The sequence below is a fragment of the Amphibalanus amphitrite genome, unplaced genomic scaffold, assembly GCF_019059575.1.
Source record: "Amphibalanus amphitrite isolate SeventyFive unplaced genomic scaffold, NRLGWU_Aamphi_draft 000438F_arrow, whole genome shotgun sequence".
NCBI lineage: Eukaryota > Metazoa > Arthropoda > Thecostraca > Balanomorpha > Balanidae > Amphibalanus > Amphibalanus amphitrite.
In genome coordinates, this window is record NW_024881932.1 from 243,808 (window position 1) to 259,213 (window position 15,406).

General features: G+C 49.5%; 1 protein-coding gene across 1 annotated transcript; it reads right to left on the reverse strand.

Moving 5' to 3' along the window:
* Positions 1-451: 451 nt before the first annotated feature.
* Positions 452-2,274, reverse strand: LOC122391449 (cilia- and flagella-associated protein 36-like). The gene has a single exon (XM_043385362.1). The coding sequence runs from the start codon at positions 1,635-1,637 to the stop codon at positions 696-698; it is 942 nt and encodes a 313-aa protein (XP_043241297.1). The 5' UTR covers positions 1,638-2,274; the 3' UTR covers positions 452-695.
* Between the last annotated feature and the right edge of the window lie 13,132 nt (positions 2,275-15,406).

Below are 15,406 nucleotides of genomic sequence, written 5' to 3' on the forward strand. Positions count from 1 at the left end.
TCAAGACTTTCTTATATTCAAATAGGTATCATGAGTGGAATATCCGAAGGTTGGGAGTTGGGAATTTTCAAAAGCAAAAATCACTTTTCTTTAGAATTGTGATTTTCTATTGAGAATCCCAACATGAGCTACCTTTCCAGAGGGACATTTGCGTAATAGTTAGTACCATGGAAGTGCGAGAATTTCTCCCGTCCCTAGTATTCATACAATGTCAGCTGCGCTAGCTGGATGACTTCAGCTTCCGTTTTTAACGCGCTTCATGAATGAGTCGAAATTCGATAAATATCCGCCAATTTTCAGGCCTAAAATACTCAGCTATTTGTTAAATAGTTATCGAACACTGACAGGTTATTGGAGAATCTACGCCAAAAACTATGCACGTAATACACGTTTTACAGCTTAAGCGCGATCCGCCCGTTACCCGTCCCCCCAAAAAGCATGATACAAATACTGCGCATGTGATAATTATTATTACGTGTCTGCATAGAAGCACTACAAAGCACCTTTACTTATGTTATGTCAATAACTCCTAGGCATAAAACAACGAGCTCGCCATCCGAGTGAAGCAGCAGTGACCATTGAGACACACCGATCCACAAAGCGCGCCGAGCCATTCATCCCAAGGATGCAAACACTCTCCCTCATCCGGGCACCTCCTCATCCCGACCGTGCAGCGAGCACCGCCGCGCGCGCCGCTACTTCTTGTCGACCACCTCTCGCCGGAGGGCGTCCGCCAGGTGCTTCCGCATCTCCAGCGTCTTGGCGTCCACCTTGCCGGCGAAGGCGGAGCGCGCCGCGCGCGACGACTTGGGCCGCTTGGTGGCCTCCCGCTTCTCGGAGCTGTCCAGCAGCTTCTGGCGCTCGGTGCGCTTCATGGCGAGCAGCTTGTCGCGCTGCTGGCGCAGGTAGGCCTGCCGCTTGGCCACCTCCTCGGCGCTGATCTTGGCCTCGGGCGGGATGGGGGTGGCGCCGGCCGACGGCTGCTCGCTGACGGACAGCTTGAGCGTCTCCTGGATGAGCTGCTGCTCGCGGCTGCGCTCGGCCTCCAGGCGGCGCCTCTCTCCGTCCGTCTCTGCCAGCGTCCGCTCCAGCTGCCGGGTCTCCTGGTCCATGCGCGCCTCCTGCTGCTGGTGTTCGAGCACCGAGCGGCGCATCACCTCCTCCAGCACGCGCTTCTCCTCGTCGCTGACCTGGGTGGTCTCGGCCTGGAAGCTGGCGGGCAGCAGGCCGCAGCGCTGCTGGATCAGCTCCAGCGCCTGCAGCTGCAGCTCGATGTTGGTGCGGATCATCATACGCTGGAACATGTCGAAGTCGTCCGCGGCCCACAGCTGCTCGAACAGCATCTGGTGGAACTGGGACTTGATCCGGTTGGACGACTTGCAGCAGGCCGACTCGAACTGCGCCGGCGTGATGCCGATGTCCTCCATGTAGGTGCCCAGCATGAAGTCCACCAGGTTCTTGTACTCGTCGTGTATGCGCCGGTACTCGCGCTGGTTCTCACCGCCTGGCTCGAAGATCATCGACTTCTGCTCAATGAAGTTGATCATGGGAATGTTCCAGATGGGACCGCGCAGGAAGTCAACCAGCGAGTCGAACACCCACGACATGTCGTCGGAGCTGTTGTCCTTCTTCGACATCCTGATCTTCGTCTGCGTCCGGTCTTGGGTATCGCTCTAGAGTGGGACGACTTCCTTGAACTCCACAAGCGTTTTCCGGAGGTCGTCGGTCTGTTTTGTCACTCTACGTCATTTGTTTTTTGTTTCCTCTTGCCTCCTCACCTTGACTCTGACGGAAGACCTCTTCTGCGTCAGTCGTGATCGTCTGCCGCCCCCGGCTCCAGCTGCGTCTGCCGTCCTCTGCCGCAGTGCCGCGGTCGGCGGCACCTCTGTCGCACCCGCCGGTCACCGCCAGTATGACACGACCGCGGCGCCGCACCTCCACTCGTCTTTGTCGACCAGGAATGCCTCAGGCCACGATACAGGGGCGGTAGACATTGATCGTACAGCGGCGGCGCCCTGTTGGAATGCGACCGTCGCCATGACGACCGGACGGGTAAACAGAATCAGCTGCTGCACAATTCATGGTCATAGAAGGGCAACGCCGGAACAGCCGCTAATGTTACGAGTCTTTGTCTTCACTCACCGTACAGCTGATGTGTTTTTTAGCTGCAGTGGGTGGGTTTCCATCGAACTATTCGTAAGCTGCCGGAGACTGTCTCTCGATCACCCAATTAACCTGACTCATTGATCACCTAGGAGCAATTCATTGAGGTGAATAGCTGCGAAAGATGCCTAGTACTGCACGCTTCTGCCCTATCCATGCCCTGTGCCCAGATGAATAATCGTATTTCCATGCTCTTATAGACAACACTTGAAAAGATGTCTCTAACCTAAAGATCTGTATATGTAGTGTAGCCAGGTGGAAAGCGGAGATGCGAAATACGCAGCAAGTGACATAACCACAGGCCAGGCACAGCAAATGCATAAGGCTTTGCTGGTGCCATCGAACTTTTTTTCTTTTGGCTGCTCAAAATACATAGGTACGGCTAAAGGATGTGGATAGGTACTTGATCCAAAGGGTTCATCGCGCTTTAAGATATTTTCTACCACCCACCTGATGCGCTCAACCATTGATGTACAGAGCTAAGCATAAGCGCTGTGGCATGCCAAACGCCAGATTCCGGCTATTGGATTTCCTATGTCGGATATCACTAATCTCCGTGTCTGGCGACGTGCTCGGACAAAGGACCTACACCACCGACACTCGACAGCCAATAATCCCTCGATGGTGAGCCTGCCGTCGCACTATGGTTGGAAACGGCCTCACGGATGGCCGTGGGCAATTTCGGAATATATGTATATTTGGGGTGTCATTCTGTTGGAAATTGATGAAATGTTTTGAATTGGGAAGAAAAAATTATTTAGTTGCGCATTTAGTCTCCATTATTGTACGTGGAATCGGGAGTTTCTGACAGTGACTTTTTTGGTGCGCCGTCAAAGGTTTTAACAACCGCGCTGGTGATAGCATGTGGAGTACCTCCATGACGTTGTAAAACTGGATTATTATATATCAAAATAATCCTTGTTATGTTGGCTATCGAGTGGAGTGACTCTTTTTTCCATGCGTGTTCAAAATCAGGAACGGCATTGCATTCTGTTTGCAGTGTCACCACAGCAATATTTGCAAAATTGCGTTTATGTTTCATTGGACATACAAAAAGTTCTCCATCGACCTCCATTGAGCTTTTTGGCAGAATAAATCTCTGTTCAATTCTGCGTAAGGGGAACGTAAAAGCAGACTGCGCACTTGTGCGCAAAATCGTCCGTGAAGCTTCATCTCCCGAGGCGTACCTACCCGTCGCTTCGTTAGCACCAGGTCGGCTCGTCAGTCTTGCAATCGCTTATCCTTATAAATGATGGTAAGAAGCAGGGTTGCGGAGTCGTGGTGGCGCCAAATCCGACTCCAACTACGACTCCGACTCCTGACTCGTTGCCATGACTCCGGCCGACTCTGTCTCCGACTCCGGACCCCTGCCAGTGTTTCGGAGTCGCGATGGAGCTGTTCCGATTCGGACCGACTGCGACTTCCACTGCGGGCTCCTGACCGACCCCGACTCCGACTCCGACTCCTGGCTCGCTGCCACGACTCTGGGCGACTCTGACTCCGACTCCGACTCTGACTCCGACTCTGACTTCGACTCCGCACCCCTCGTAAGAAGTAACTGCTCGCCCCTGCACCTGGAGTATGAATATCGTGCAAACGTGTATGGATATCCTGGAGTATGGATATGGATATCCACTGACAGAACAGACATACAGACATGCTGTAAACTCCATGACACTGCCAATACCATGGCAAATCAAATGGCTATCTATGGTTTTTGATCATCGTTCTACATTTTCCAAAATCTTGAACTGAATGTTGGCAATTTCTCGTGACTACTTCACGACCATGACGCATGCATTTCTGAAATTGATCTTTTTTTCAACCAGCCACGTACTCGTATGATAAAATGAATGTCACCATCGTGTTCTACGCCCAAAAGTACACATAAAACATGTGTCATGCATGGGCTGCGAATAGGTACCAGTTTTAATTTTCGGGGTTATGTGCTTACCTGATTGACCTGACTTTGACCCTGGCCAGTGGCCTATGCTTGACTGACCCCTACATTGATCTGACACTCTTTTAGCACTTATATGAAGGGTTGTGACAGTTGTGACAGTTGTGACAGATTGTTTAGGACCAACTGATGACTGAATTTATTTAGGACCAACTGATGACGATATAATCGAAACGCGAAACGTGAGGCACCGATTGCGAGGTTCTAAAGTCCATGCTACTGAAAGCCCGATTTCAAGTGTTTGACCTGACCTTGACCCGACCTGTGACCTCGAAATTCAGCTTTAAAGTATTCATGTGAATCGTCTCGTCGCGTTCTTCTTTCGTTTGCCGCGCCTCGTGCGTTTCGCTGCGCCTATTTGTTCGCGAGTTATCGGCTGGGGGCGTTGAACGCCCCCCCCCCCGGTAAACGGCGGATGGGGAAATACCCCAGCAACTGCCGGGTTAATCTGACGCATGTTTTGTCATTTGATCGTCATTTTATTTCTTACTTTTTTGCCCAATCTAAAAAAAAAATCATACTATACTCTTTCTCCAAATTTTTAACCCTTTATGACCAATAGTAAGACACTGTGCGTCACTACGTTGATATTTCTCGCCCTAAAGCATAACAACAATATCCATTCAGTAATAGCAGTATTCAAAACATGTTCAAAATGCCTCGCGATATCGATAACATAACGAAAGACATAGGCGACTTATGACATACTTGCAATGATGACGTCACACACGCGTGACGTGACGTGACCTCGTCATTTCTGAGTTACTGTATGATGCACGAAAGACACTGGTATGCCTATGCAAAGTTTCATCGCAGTCGGTCTACGCATTAACAAGTTATGGGCAAAACATTTTTTCGCGTTGACCCCCGGCCATCCGTGAGGCCGTTTCCAACCATAGTGCGTCGCCGGCCATTAGTTCTCCGCGCGCGGTAAACGCCGTCCTGGGGCGCCGCAGCCCTCGCGGCGATCGACGGACGATTTGACCGACTTATCGACCTCCGAGCACAGAGGGGTGTCGCCTTGGACGCCGGTCAACAGGCCACGGGTGCCCCTCCCCTCCCCATCCTGACCCCCCCCCCACCGCTACCCCGCCCTCCTCATCACGCGATCGTGTAGGGCGCAGCTCATGACAGTGACATTGGACGCGAAATCGAAATTGTGCTCAAATTATTTGGGCTGCGGGGAAGGGGGTGTTCCGACCTCTGGTTGGTGGGCGTGGTTAACCAAAAATGCATGCTGCTAATGATTGGTATCTTCAAACTTCATTTTACGGCAAAAATCCATTCCGATTGAAATCAATGCGAGCTGATATGGTATGTTTTTTACCCAAATATATTTGATTCGCTCACGGATGGGGATGGAATGGATATTCGCAGTTGATGTCTATCAAGATATGGAAGAGATTTGCGCAGCGCCGCAATAATTGGTTTAACTACATATCATCCCGTTAGTCTTTCTCTTTTGAGCCTATTGAATATGGTTGATCCCTTGCCTAAAATAGTCGGGACAAATAGTGTGGTATCCTTGGTCACAGTTTCCTTTCCGGCAATGATTTTGTCACCACAATTTACCACGTTCTCTGTTACCAGACGTGTCTCGAGCGTTGACCGTGGCAAAATCCGGTAGCCTCCGGGAAATGATGGAATGACCGAGCTGACCGGACTGACCTCAGCTCCCGGAATGAGTGGCATTCGACACTGTCCCTGGGGGGCGATTGTTAATGCAGCGTGACGACTGATATCAGCCACCACCCCGGACACGCTCAATACATTCCTGAGGACAGGCTGCCGGTATAGAGCTGGAGGGAGGGTGTGGGTGGGGTACAGAGTGCGGTGAACCAGGTGGGGGAGGGAGGGGGCGAGATTAAGCTGACCTCAGACTGCAGGAGAGGGAGGGGTCGCAACGGGGGATATACCTATACATAACTAAAGGGCAAATGTCCTTAGCACGGGAATGGATCAGGCTGCAAACAAGATCATGCGAGTACAACAGCAAAGCGAAGGGCTGAGATACGATTGCACCAAAGCGAGGGATAAGGATATGCCGGTGCCTCGCGGAGAAGAAAGGACCAGGTAGCGTGACAACAAAACTGAAGGTGACGCAGCGCGGTATACGTCTCGTGACGCAGGTAAGAGCCCAGGACGTGAGCCAAGATGAATCCATCGCTTTAGGGTTGTAAGGGGCAGTTGCAGCACTGTGCTCGAAAACGGCGTAAGATGGTACTGTATACCAGTCTGGTGATGCATTTGGGATGGAAAGCGGGTGGTGTTACGGTGGACGAGGCATCAGTGAGACCCGCGGACCGACCGCATTTCCCCCGAATAGAACTAGTTGTCGCCCTGGTTCAGGTATTGACCTATCCAGGTGTCACCACCATGCAGTTGACAGGAGCTCGGTGACGCCGCGGAAGGATGCCCCGTCGCCGTGCAGGAGGCGGCGGAAGCTCGGCCCCCGACCGCTCTGAAGGACGCCGTGCTCCTGACCCGTGATCGGCTGGAATGGTGGGGAGGGGACACAACTGACGGCCAATTTTACGATGGTGTGGCGGGGAGCAACAGCGACACCCGATTATGTCCATCACCAGGACTACATCAATTTAGAAAAACGCAAAAAGAGAGCTTTCCTCAGCTGAGAGATTGAATATTTTCAAAGCAGTTTTGTCATTTGGCTCGGGTAAATATTGATATTGATGACGATCATTCGTGAGATTTTGTGATTTCCTGAAGGAAGGAAGCCAACAGGTATTTTACCATTTTTTTGCTTCTAACTTATAACAGAAAAGAAGTACAGCCGCAAAAATGGTCTCACTTTTTTCAGCTCGCCAAGACGCATCGAAGTACGCATGGTCTGAGGTCGACTTAACGTTGACCGTTCGAGGTCAACACATATATATATAAACATTAGCATATATGGTATCTCGATGCGGACTGACGAGTGGATCTCGATGACACTTTGTTTTTTTTTTATCTGGTTCGACTTGCTCAAAACTTAACCCTCGCCGGCACAGGGGTGTTGATGCATCCCCCTAAGGTTTTTCGCAAATAACTCGCGTAAAAAGCTGCCGATCGCGACGACACTTTCATTACCATCGCATTGATCAATTTTACACCTACCCTGAAAATTTCATGAACCTGACCTAAATGACCTTTGACCTGTGACCTCCTTTCCGAGACCATGTTTGGCCGGAATCGCGATTCGGCGTATATCGGCTCGCATTAGCCGCGCGTTTGCAAGCTTCTCGTGGTTTCAAACGTTCAAACATGGGATTTGATGTTGCTCCCATACATTAGGGTGGGTGTCAAGGTCACCTGAAGGTCAGGTCAGGTCATTGACCTTTGGTGACCTCGGGTGACCCCGGTTCGCTTTTTCGAGTCTTACATGTTTCTAGGCTAGTTTTTTAGCTGAATTCGAATTTAGCAACCATTTGAACATTTACGAAGTAGTTTTGGTGCCTTCGTTACATGTTACGAAGCTGTCAGAGGCGGTTGACACGTATTACGAATACCCGTCACAGCCCCTACCGGTTGACCTGACCTAACCTGACCCGACCTGGTCTAAATGCTTAAAGACATCATCTTTGATCAAAACTAACACGATATTCGTGACCAGCACCCCGGAAAACCACATAGCAGCCACACTTTACGACTTTCTAACAGGTCCCGATTTTCCCGGTTTTCGGGTCATTGACCTGACCTGGAAGGTCACCCGATGACCTAGGACCTTAAAATTGGGTACCATCGGCTTTCTCTTGTGACGGGCAACACGCTCGTTTTTTCCGCGAAGCTCTAGCTCGATCAGGGGCCAAACGCGGGAGGTCGTACCAACACCCCCCCCCCCCTTGTGCCGTCGAAGGACGCAAAATGGCCTGTGCCGGCGAGGGTTAAGCACAAAAAAAAACATTGACCTCTTGCGCCACTTTTAACTATTTTGACCGGGCTGTGACGTCTGTGACGTCATTTTGACCTGAGCTGAAAATTACCTTTGTAAAATTTCAAACCCTGTCCGTCTGTACCCCATGCCGTTTATCTGTTGTCTCTACCTTGCATCATCTTCGAGATCTGGGGGGTCTCCCGTGGGTCCCAAGCAGGGTTGTGCTCGACTCAAAAAAATTTGCCGACTCGACTCATCATTCAACTTCAGAAAACCCTGACTCAACTCTGACTCAAACAAGGAGCTGATTTTTTCCCTTGACTCGACTCATGACTCAAGCGGCTCGATGAAAATATGAGTCGACTCAAACTTGACTCAAACTTTTCGTTGAGTCAAGTTACTTGACTCAAAATTGACTCAGATAAAAAAGTTGTTGAGCGGGGGGGGGGGGGGGTTAAAAAAATCCGGCAGCAGAGCCAGGGCTAAGTTGTTAAGCGGGGGGGGGGGGGAAGAAAAGCATATATATATAGTTTCTGTAAAGTTGAGTCAGCTGACTCATGTTCCTAAATGTTTGACTCATCTCAATGCCAAAAGTTATTTTACTGACTCAACTCTGACTCAACTCAACGCCTTAATATTTTTGTCCGACTCAACTCTGACTCAACTCAACATGCAGCCCAACATTTTATCCGACTCGACTCAAATCTGACTCATTTGAGTCAGAGTTGAGTCAAATTTCTGACTCGACTCATGAGTCAAGCACAACCCTGGTCCCAAGTGGCCCGGGTCCCCGCAGGTGCGTGGGCTAAGATACTCATTTTGCAGCAAGATGAAACTTTTATAAAATTGAAAGCTTCCTCCCGTACATTTGTAAAGCCGGTCATTTTAATGCAACCATTTTTCCGATTTTCGTTATGTTTTTGTTTTCGTATTGATCACAGCATGGACACTTCACTGAAAAGCCGTGGCTACCTTTTAAAAGTCGTGCATATTTTTTCCTGAATAGCAAATAAACGGCGGCGCACAGCGCCACCAAATCTTCACTACCTTCACGGGCATCAATTTGACACCTTAAAAACAAAATCTTAAGTCTTAGGTCACCTTAGTTCAAGAGTTATTGAGGTCAAAATTAAAAAAGTTAATTTTTTTAAGAAAAAAACCAAAAAAATCTTAAAATTTCGAATTACGGAAACAACAGAATAAATGTGATAGTCCTTGCGCTTTTCTATCTACATACCAAATTTTAGATCGATACCTCCTTTTTTGGTCAAGTTATAGCGAAAAAATGTTCAAAATTGATGACCTCAAAATTTTGAACTCAATTTTTAGCAATTCTAGACCACGTAGCGCAAAACAAAGACCACCATTGAACTCCTCGTAACGTGACAAGCTGCATCGAATCGATACACATATTATGCAAAAATATCAATCCTGAAATTCGATCTAATTTGACCTGACCTTGACCTGACCTTCACCAGAAAATAATCGCAACTGGCCCAAACGCTACCTGACCCACATAATCACATTTGGCCTAAAAATGGCCCATAAAACATGCATCACATGATATTTTCATATTGTGACCCTCAGTGAACTGACCTCTGTGACCTGATCTGGTATCAGTGACCTCAAATAGCAAAATATGTGTTTGATTTTCAATGAAATGCATTTTTCTCGATTTTACCACGCAATTCTTGAAATGCCTGTAAACGGTGAAAATTCGACATTTGACCTGACCTGAGACGTCATCGGTTTGACCTACGTAAATGAAATTGGGTCACAAGCTAGTTCCCTGTCGGGGCTATCCAATATCGTGTGCTGCTTGTCGCTATGTTGCGTAGTTCTCGAGATCTAAAGGCCGCCCCACACTGGACCTCGCATGCGGGTTGCGGGTTTTTGGGTTTTCGGGTTTCTTCAAAATCAAATAATACAATCAATGCTGAGTGACCCACACTACCATCTAACAAGCGAGTCTGGATGTTTTTAGCTTGCGAGCTACCTTGCATCGCATTCCAAAGGTTGGTTTTGAGTCAACTTTCGATTTTCCTCGCTGCGAGGCCGAGGTCTACGAGTTCTGAGAGGTGTGCGAGTTTTTCGTTGGAGTCTAATTTTGGTTCGTTGTGCTGATATTGCGACAATATGTAATTTTCTGAAGGTGTACCGGCTTGACTGCATTCGTGGAGTGATCATAAGGGAACGGTGTAATCACTCTATGAATTAGTATTATGGTGCCGCAAACTCAAAACCCGTAAACTCGCAGCCCGCATGCGAGGTCCAGTGTGGGGCACCCTTTAGGGGGGGATGCAAATTGCTTCCCCCAAAAAAAGGCGCGCTGCTCGGCAGACCCCAACTGGGCGTGGGTTAAATTTTCTTACCAGGTAGGGTGAAGTCGCATAAGAGTACGCACTTAGTGGATTTCTTGCTCTCATTTGTTTAATATTTGAAGGAAAGAAGTCGCAACTAGGGAATACTAGGGTGACCCGCGTGCTCCGCAACGCGAAAAGGGGGTATTTACGATCGGTGGGTGTTTGGTTGTTCTTGTGTCGGTTGGGTTATCTATCCATTTCAGTAGATTGCTTTTTGATGGCTAAACGTTTTGGTTTGGAAAAAATATCTACCGCATCGAGGTGCCCGTGTCTGATAAGCATGCTTTCCACTTCAGAATCTGTCAAATGTGCTTTATAATTTAGGCGCGTAGTTTTATGACAAATTAAAGGCGTAGATAATTTTCACTAAAAATCGTTTTGCAGAGGTTTCAAACATTTATATTTTTAAGAATACTGTTGCTTGTCATGCAAACGTGATGATTGGATCTTGGAGAGAATTGAATGCTCTTTCCAATGATAGCATTTTCAATTGTCAAACGCATCAGGTTAAGCAGCAAAATCCGTGTAATTATTTAGTGGCACATTTTGGACAAATACCATTTAATTCAGCGATTTTTTCCACGTTGTTTTTGATCAATTAGCTTTTAACAATTTTTCCATGAGAGACGGTACATTTTTATTGCTAATAGGCGCTGTTTCAACTCATTCCGTCTGACGATCACCTGAAATTAACCCGCGCCCTGCTGGGGGTCCTGGATTTCCACGCCCTGCTGGGGGGGGGGGGGGTGTTTGAACACACCCCCTTCTAACTCGGCTCCTGGGCCACGTAGCGATACGCGGAAGGCGGCGTTCGAAAGAGCGTCAAAAATAATGACGAAATCACTTCGGTCAATTTTTTGGTCAGGGCAAAGGTCGGGTCACCAGAGGTCATTGAAGGCAAAATTTCGCCGATTTCCAGGTCGAATGTCGAAAATTTCCAAGAAGCCAACGCATAACTCGGGAACCAATAGAGCTACAGCGCCGCGAAAAAGCGCATTCGATAGCCCTATTAACGCCCTTTCTGAGTAATTCTATCAGATTTGACCTAACGTCAACGGTTTTGCCTGCAGGGGGCAAAAACTGCAAAAATAGCCGATTTTTTCGAAAACAGTTTTTCTGCAATAACTTTTGACCCAAGCCTTGTACGAGCTTACTTTTACCGCCATCGTGTTCCTCTCGTCAAGACGCATCGAATGAACTATAACTTGACCTTGAAGGGTCAACTTGAAAATTTGACCTCAGGTCAAGGTCATGACCTGACCGGAAAGGGTCATGTTGCATATCAGTCGATCCGTATCGTCGAGCTGAACACATCTAAGGCGTTTTCATCGCTCTAGAATGCCTCTATCAAAAGTTATTTGCGAAAAAACTGTTAGATATCATTCGTGACCTGAGATGACCTCAGGGCATAAACAAGGGTCACGGACACCATTTTCAAGTTCAGTGTGTCTAAAACACTTGTAATTCGGTGTTTGGGAGTGTTTATAATGTCTTTCATCCAAAAGAGGCTCATTTCAATTTTCTCCCGTTGACTTATAATGGGGAGGTCGCAAAATTGACCTGACCTTAGGTCATCGATATCAAAATTCTGAGATATACATTTTGTACATGCTATTGCCCTTAGCAATCGCTGAAAGTTTCAAAGCGATCGGTCACTCGGTGTAGCTATGACAGACATTGAAAGTTTTTATGAGGTGAGGTCACTTCAAGTGACCTGGTGACCTGACCTTGAATGACCTTGGTCTGAAATTTTCACAACATGTGTAGAATTGATGTATGATAAGGTGTACAAAAAACGGCGGCGCTCTGCGCCGCCGTTTTTGAGATATTCGCGAAAAACCACAAGGGGGGGGGTGTTCAAACACCCCCCCCCCCAGCAGGGCGCGGGTTAAAATGGGGGTGGCAATGGTGAGGAGGGCGCCTTTGCTCAAGAGGATGACACGAACAGGAGGGCGTCTGTGCGGAGGGCGCTGGTCAACAGGAAGGTGCCAGTGGATAGGAGGGCGGTGATCAACAGGAGGGTGCCAGTGGTTAGGAGGGCGGCGATCTACACGAGGGCGCCAATAGGAGAAGGGCCCCGATTAACATTCAACAGGAAGGACTAGGGAACCAATAGGTAGGAGGGCGGCACTGAACAAGAGGGTGCCAAAAGGGAGAAAGGCGGCCTTCAAAATTTCACATGAGGGCTCAATAGGTAGGAGAGCGCCAATAATTATGAGGACGCCGATCAGCAGAAGGGCGGCAATGTGTAGCAGGGTGGCGACCTACAGGAGGGCGCCTTCGGGTGAGAGGGCGCTTATTTACAGGACAGCGGCTTACATAGGCGACCACCGTTACGCTTAGAGAGCTACAGCCTACAAATGTGGTTGGAGGGCGCCCGAGGGAGCCCTCCAACCGTATTTGGAGGGCGTATTTGGAATGGGCGTCCTCCGAGGGCGCCCTCCATCCGTATTTTCCCTGTAAACACATTCGCGATTGGAGGGCGCCCTCCAGTCGCGATTGTTTTTCGATTCGATTATATCACAATTGCATTTGCGATTGGAGGGCGCCTTCGGCGCCCAAGGGGGGGGGCATGGCCCAGTGCCCCCCCCCCCCCCGTGCCTACGCCCCTGCCTTGACCTGACCTCCACCAGAAGGTGACCTAAACCGTACCTGATGGTCTTATAACCAACACCATTGAGTTGGAAATGAAAAACTGGCCATAAAACATGCATCGCATAACCTTAGTAAAGTTGGGCTCATGTGGTGACCCTTGGTGACCTTTGGTGACCTGACCTGTGACCTGACCTGGTATGACCAGTGACCTCTAATAGCAACATATGTACTAGACAACTGACGCCTTATCGCTGATTTTCGACAAAATGCGTTTTGCTCGGTGTTATAGCGCTTTCCCTAGAAGCCCCGTGAACGGTGAAGCATTTTATCTTTGACCTGACCTGTGACGTCATCGGTGACCCCGAGGTCAATGAAATTTGGTTTCCTTCGACAAATTTGACAGGGCTATCGAACGCCGTTTGAGTTTTCCGGATCCGTCCAGTAGTTTCGAAGATACGGGGGGGGGGGCAAAAAAGTGCCCCCCCCCCACCGCGCGGAAGGTGGCTGGTAGGCCCACCGCCTGCCGGGCTAGGGGAGACATTGCATTGATCTGGATGGCCATCCTTGTGCTCCCCCGAGGCTGAGTCCGTCTCGATGGACAGACCACTCTCAGCCCCGCTAACGGTTACCCCATCGCACTAGAACATGCTCCTGAGGAGTCTCTCACGTTGGATGAAGCAGTGACTGTCCAGCCTGGAACGGGGCTCGGATTTGGGGGAGAATAGGTTTGTATCTTGAGGATATATCAAAGGGCTCAGAGGATTGAAAATGAACCAGAATTCAGATGATGATATGTGCTGAGCAGAGGCGCATCCGTTTTTCTTGGCTACTGTCAACAATTTTTCAGTTGAAGGTAATAATATTTTGCAGCCACGCATCATCAGCCGTTAGATAGAAAAATTATAAATCCAGTTGTCTGTGAAACTAACTACAGACGGAAATGGAAAAGGAGCACGGTTATGGCTTTTATTTTGTTCCACAAACGATCATTTGAAGTATTTATTAGCATTCCATTGCACAATTAAAATCATAAATAAACAAGATGATTGGAACACAAACTTACGGAGAGCTTCGCAATAAATGATAGGGAGTTCCATAAAGTGAGATCCAAGTCTCGCTGCCCTCTAACAAGTTAGTTCATTGGACGGTGCCCCACCGCGTGGCTGCCCTATCTATCGTGGTTTTTTCAGCACAGACGTGTCAGTTTCCGTTATGTGCCCTCTGCTCACAACCCTGCAGACGAGCCAAGCCGGCTCCCCAGGGCGTGTATGTATCATGCGTGTACACTGTACTGTATAATCATGTAACTTGTACCATGTTCACTGTAATTTGGCGACTTTGGGGATTGTTCATTTGAGCTCCGCTACTGATAATTTTCCCGCGCTTAGCGTGACGTAGGCGTGACGTCAGCGAGCGCGAACCAATCAGCGTGCGAGGGCCCCTGCGCGGGCCGCCGCCGACGCGGGCAGAGCCGTTAGTCGGTGGCAGGCGTTCCGCGGGGTAACATCCGACGAGGGGATGTTACCACGGGTGTGAGTGTGCCCAAAGGTCGCCAAAATATACAGAAAAGGAAGAGAAAATAAAATAAAAAAAACGCTTTTTTTCTCTTCCTTTTCTGTATATTTTGGCGACCTTTGGGCACACTCACACCCGTGGTAACATCCCCTCGTCGGATGTTACCCCGCGGAACGCCTGCCACCGACTAACGGCTCTGCCCGCGTCGGCGGCGGCCCGCGCAGGGGCCCTCGCACGCTGATTGGTTCGCGCTCGCTGACGTCACGCCTACGTCACGCTAAGCGCGGGAAAATTATCAGTAGCGGAGCTCAAATGAACAATCCCCAAAGTCGCCAAATTACAGTGAACATGGTACAAGTTACATGATTATACAGTACACGCATGATACATACACGCCCTGGGGAGCCGGCTTGGCTCGTCTGCAGGGTTGTGAGCAGAGGGCACATAACGGAAACTGACACGTCTGTGCTGAAAAAAACCACGATAGATAGGGCAGCCACGCGGTGGGGCACCGTCCCTTGTGGATGTTGAACAACACCCCGCGGTTGTCGGTCAAGATGGTGGTGGCGGCCGGCGCTCGGGTGGCCGCCAGCAGGGCCGCGATATACTCGGAGATATAGATGTCCGAGACGTTCGGTAGAGCGATGGCGAGACGGGTTGATGCGTCCGCGAATCCCAGTTGCGCTGGGGTGGCGTCCACTGCCAGACACCGCGGGTGAAGCCGGAACCAATCATGGTAATCCGGCTATCAAAACGGCACGGGTGATCCCAGAGTCCTTCCCTGGTCCAGTGGGGGATCCGAGGATCCCTGGCGAGAAGAGCCGGGATCAGTTGCAGCGGGAGCTTGGCCACCGGCCTGAGGAAGTTGACATACCCGGCGAGTTGCTGAGCCTGGTGAAGAGAGAGGTCCTGTAGCCGTTCCATGGCGTTCAGGACTCG

Bases quoted from the DNA above. Each gene is read 5' to 3' on its own strand.
- LOC122391449 (XM_043385362.1), bottom strand. From the start codon at position 1,637: ATGTCGAAGAAGGACAACAGCTCCGACGACATGTCGTGGGTGTTCGAC.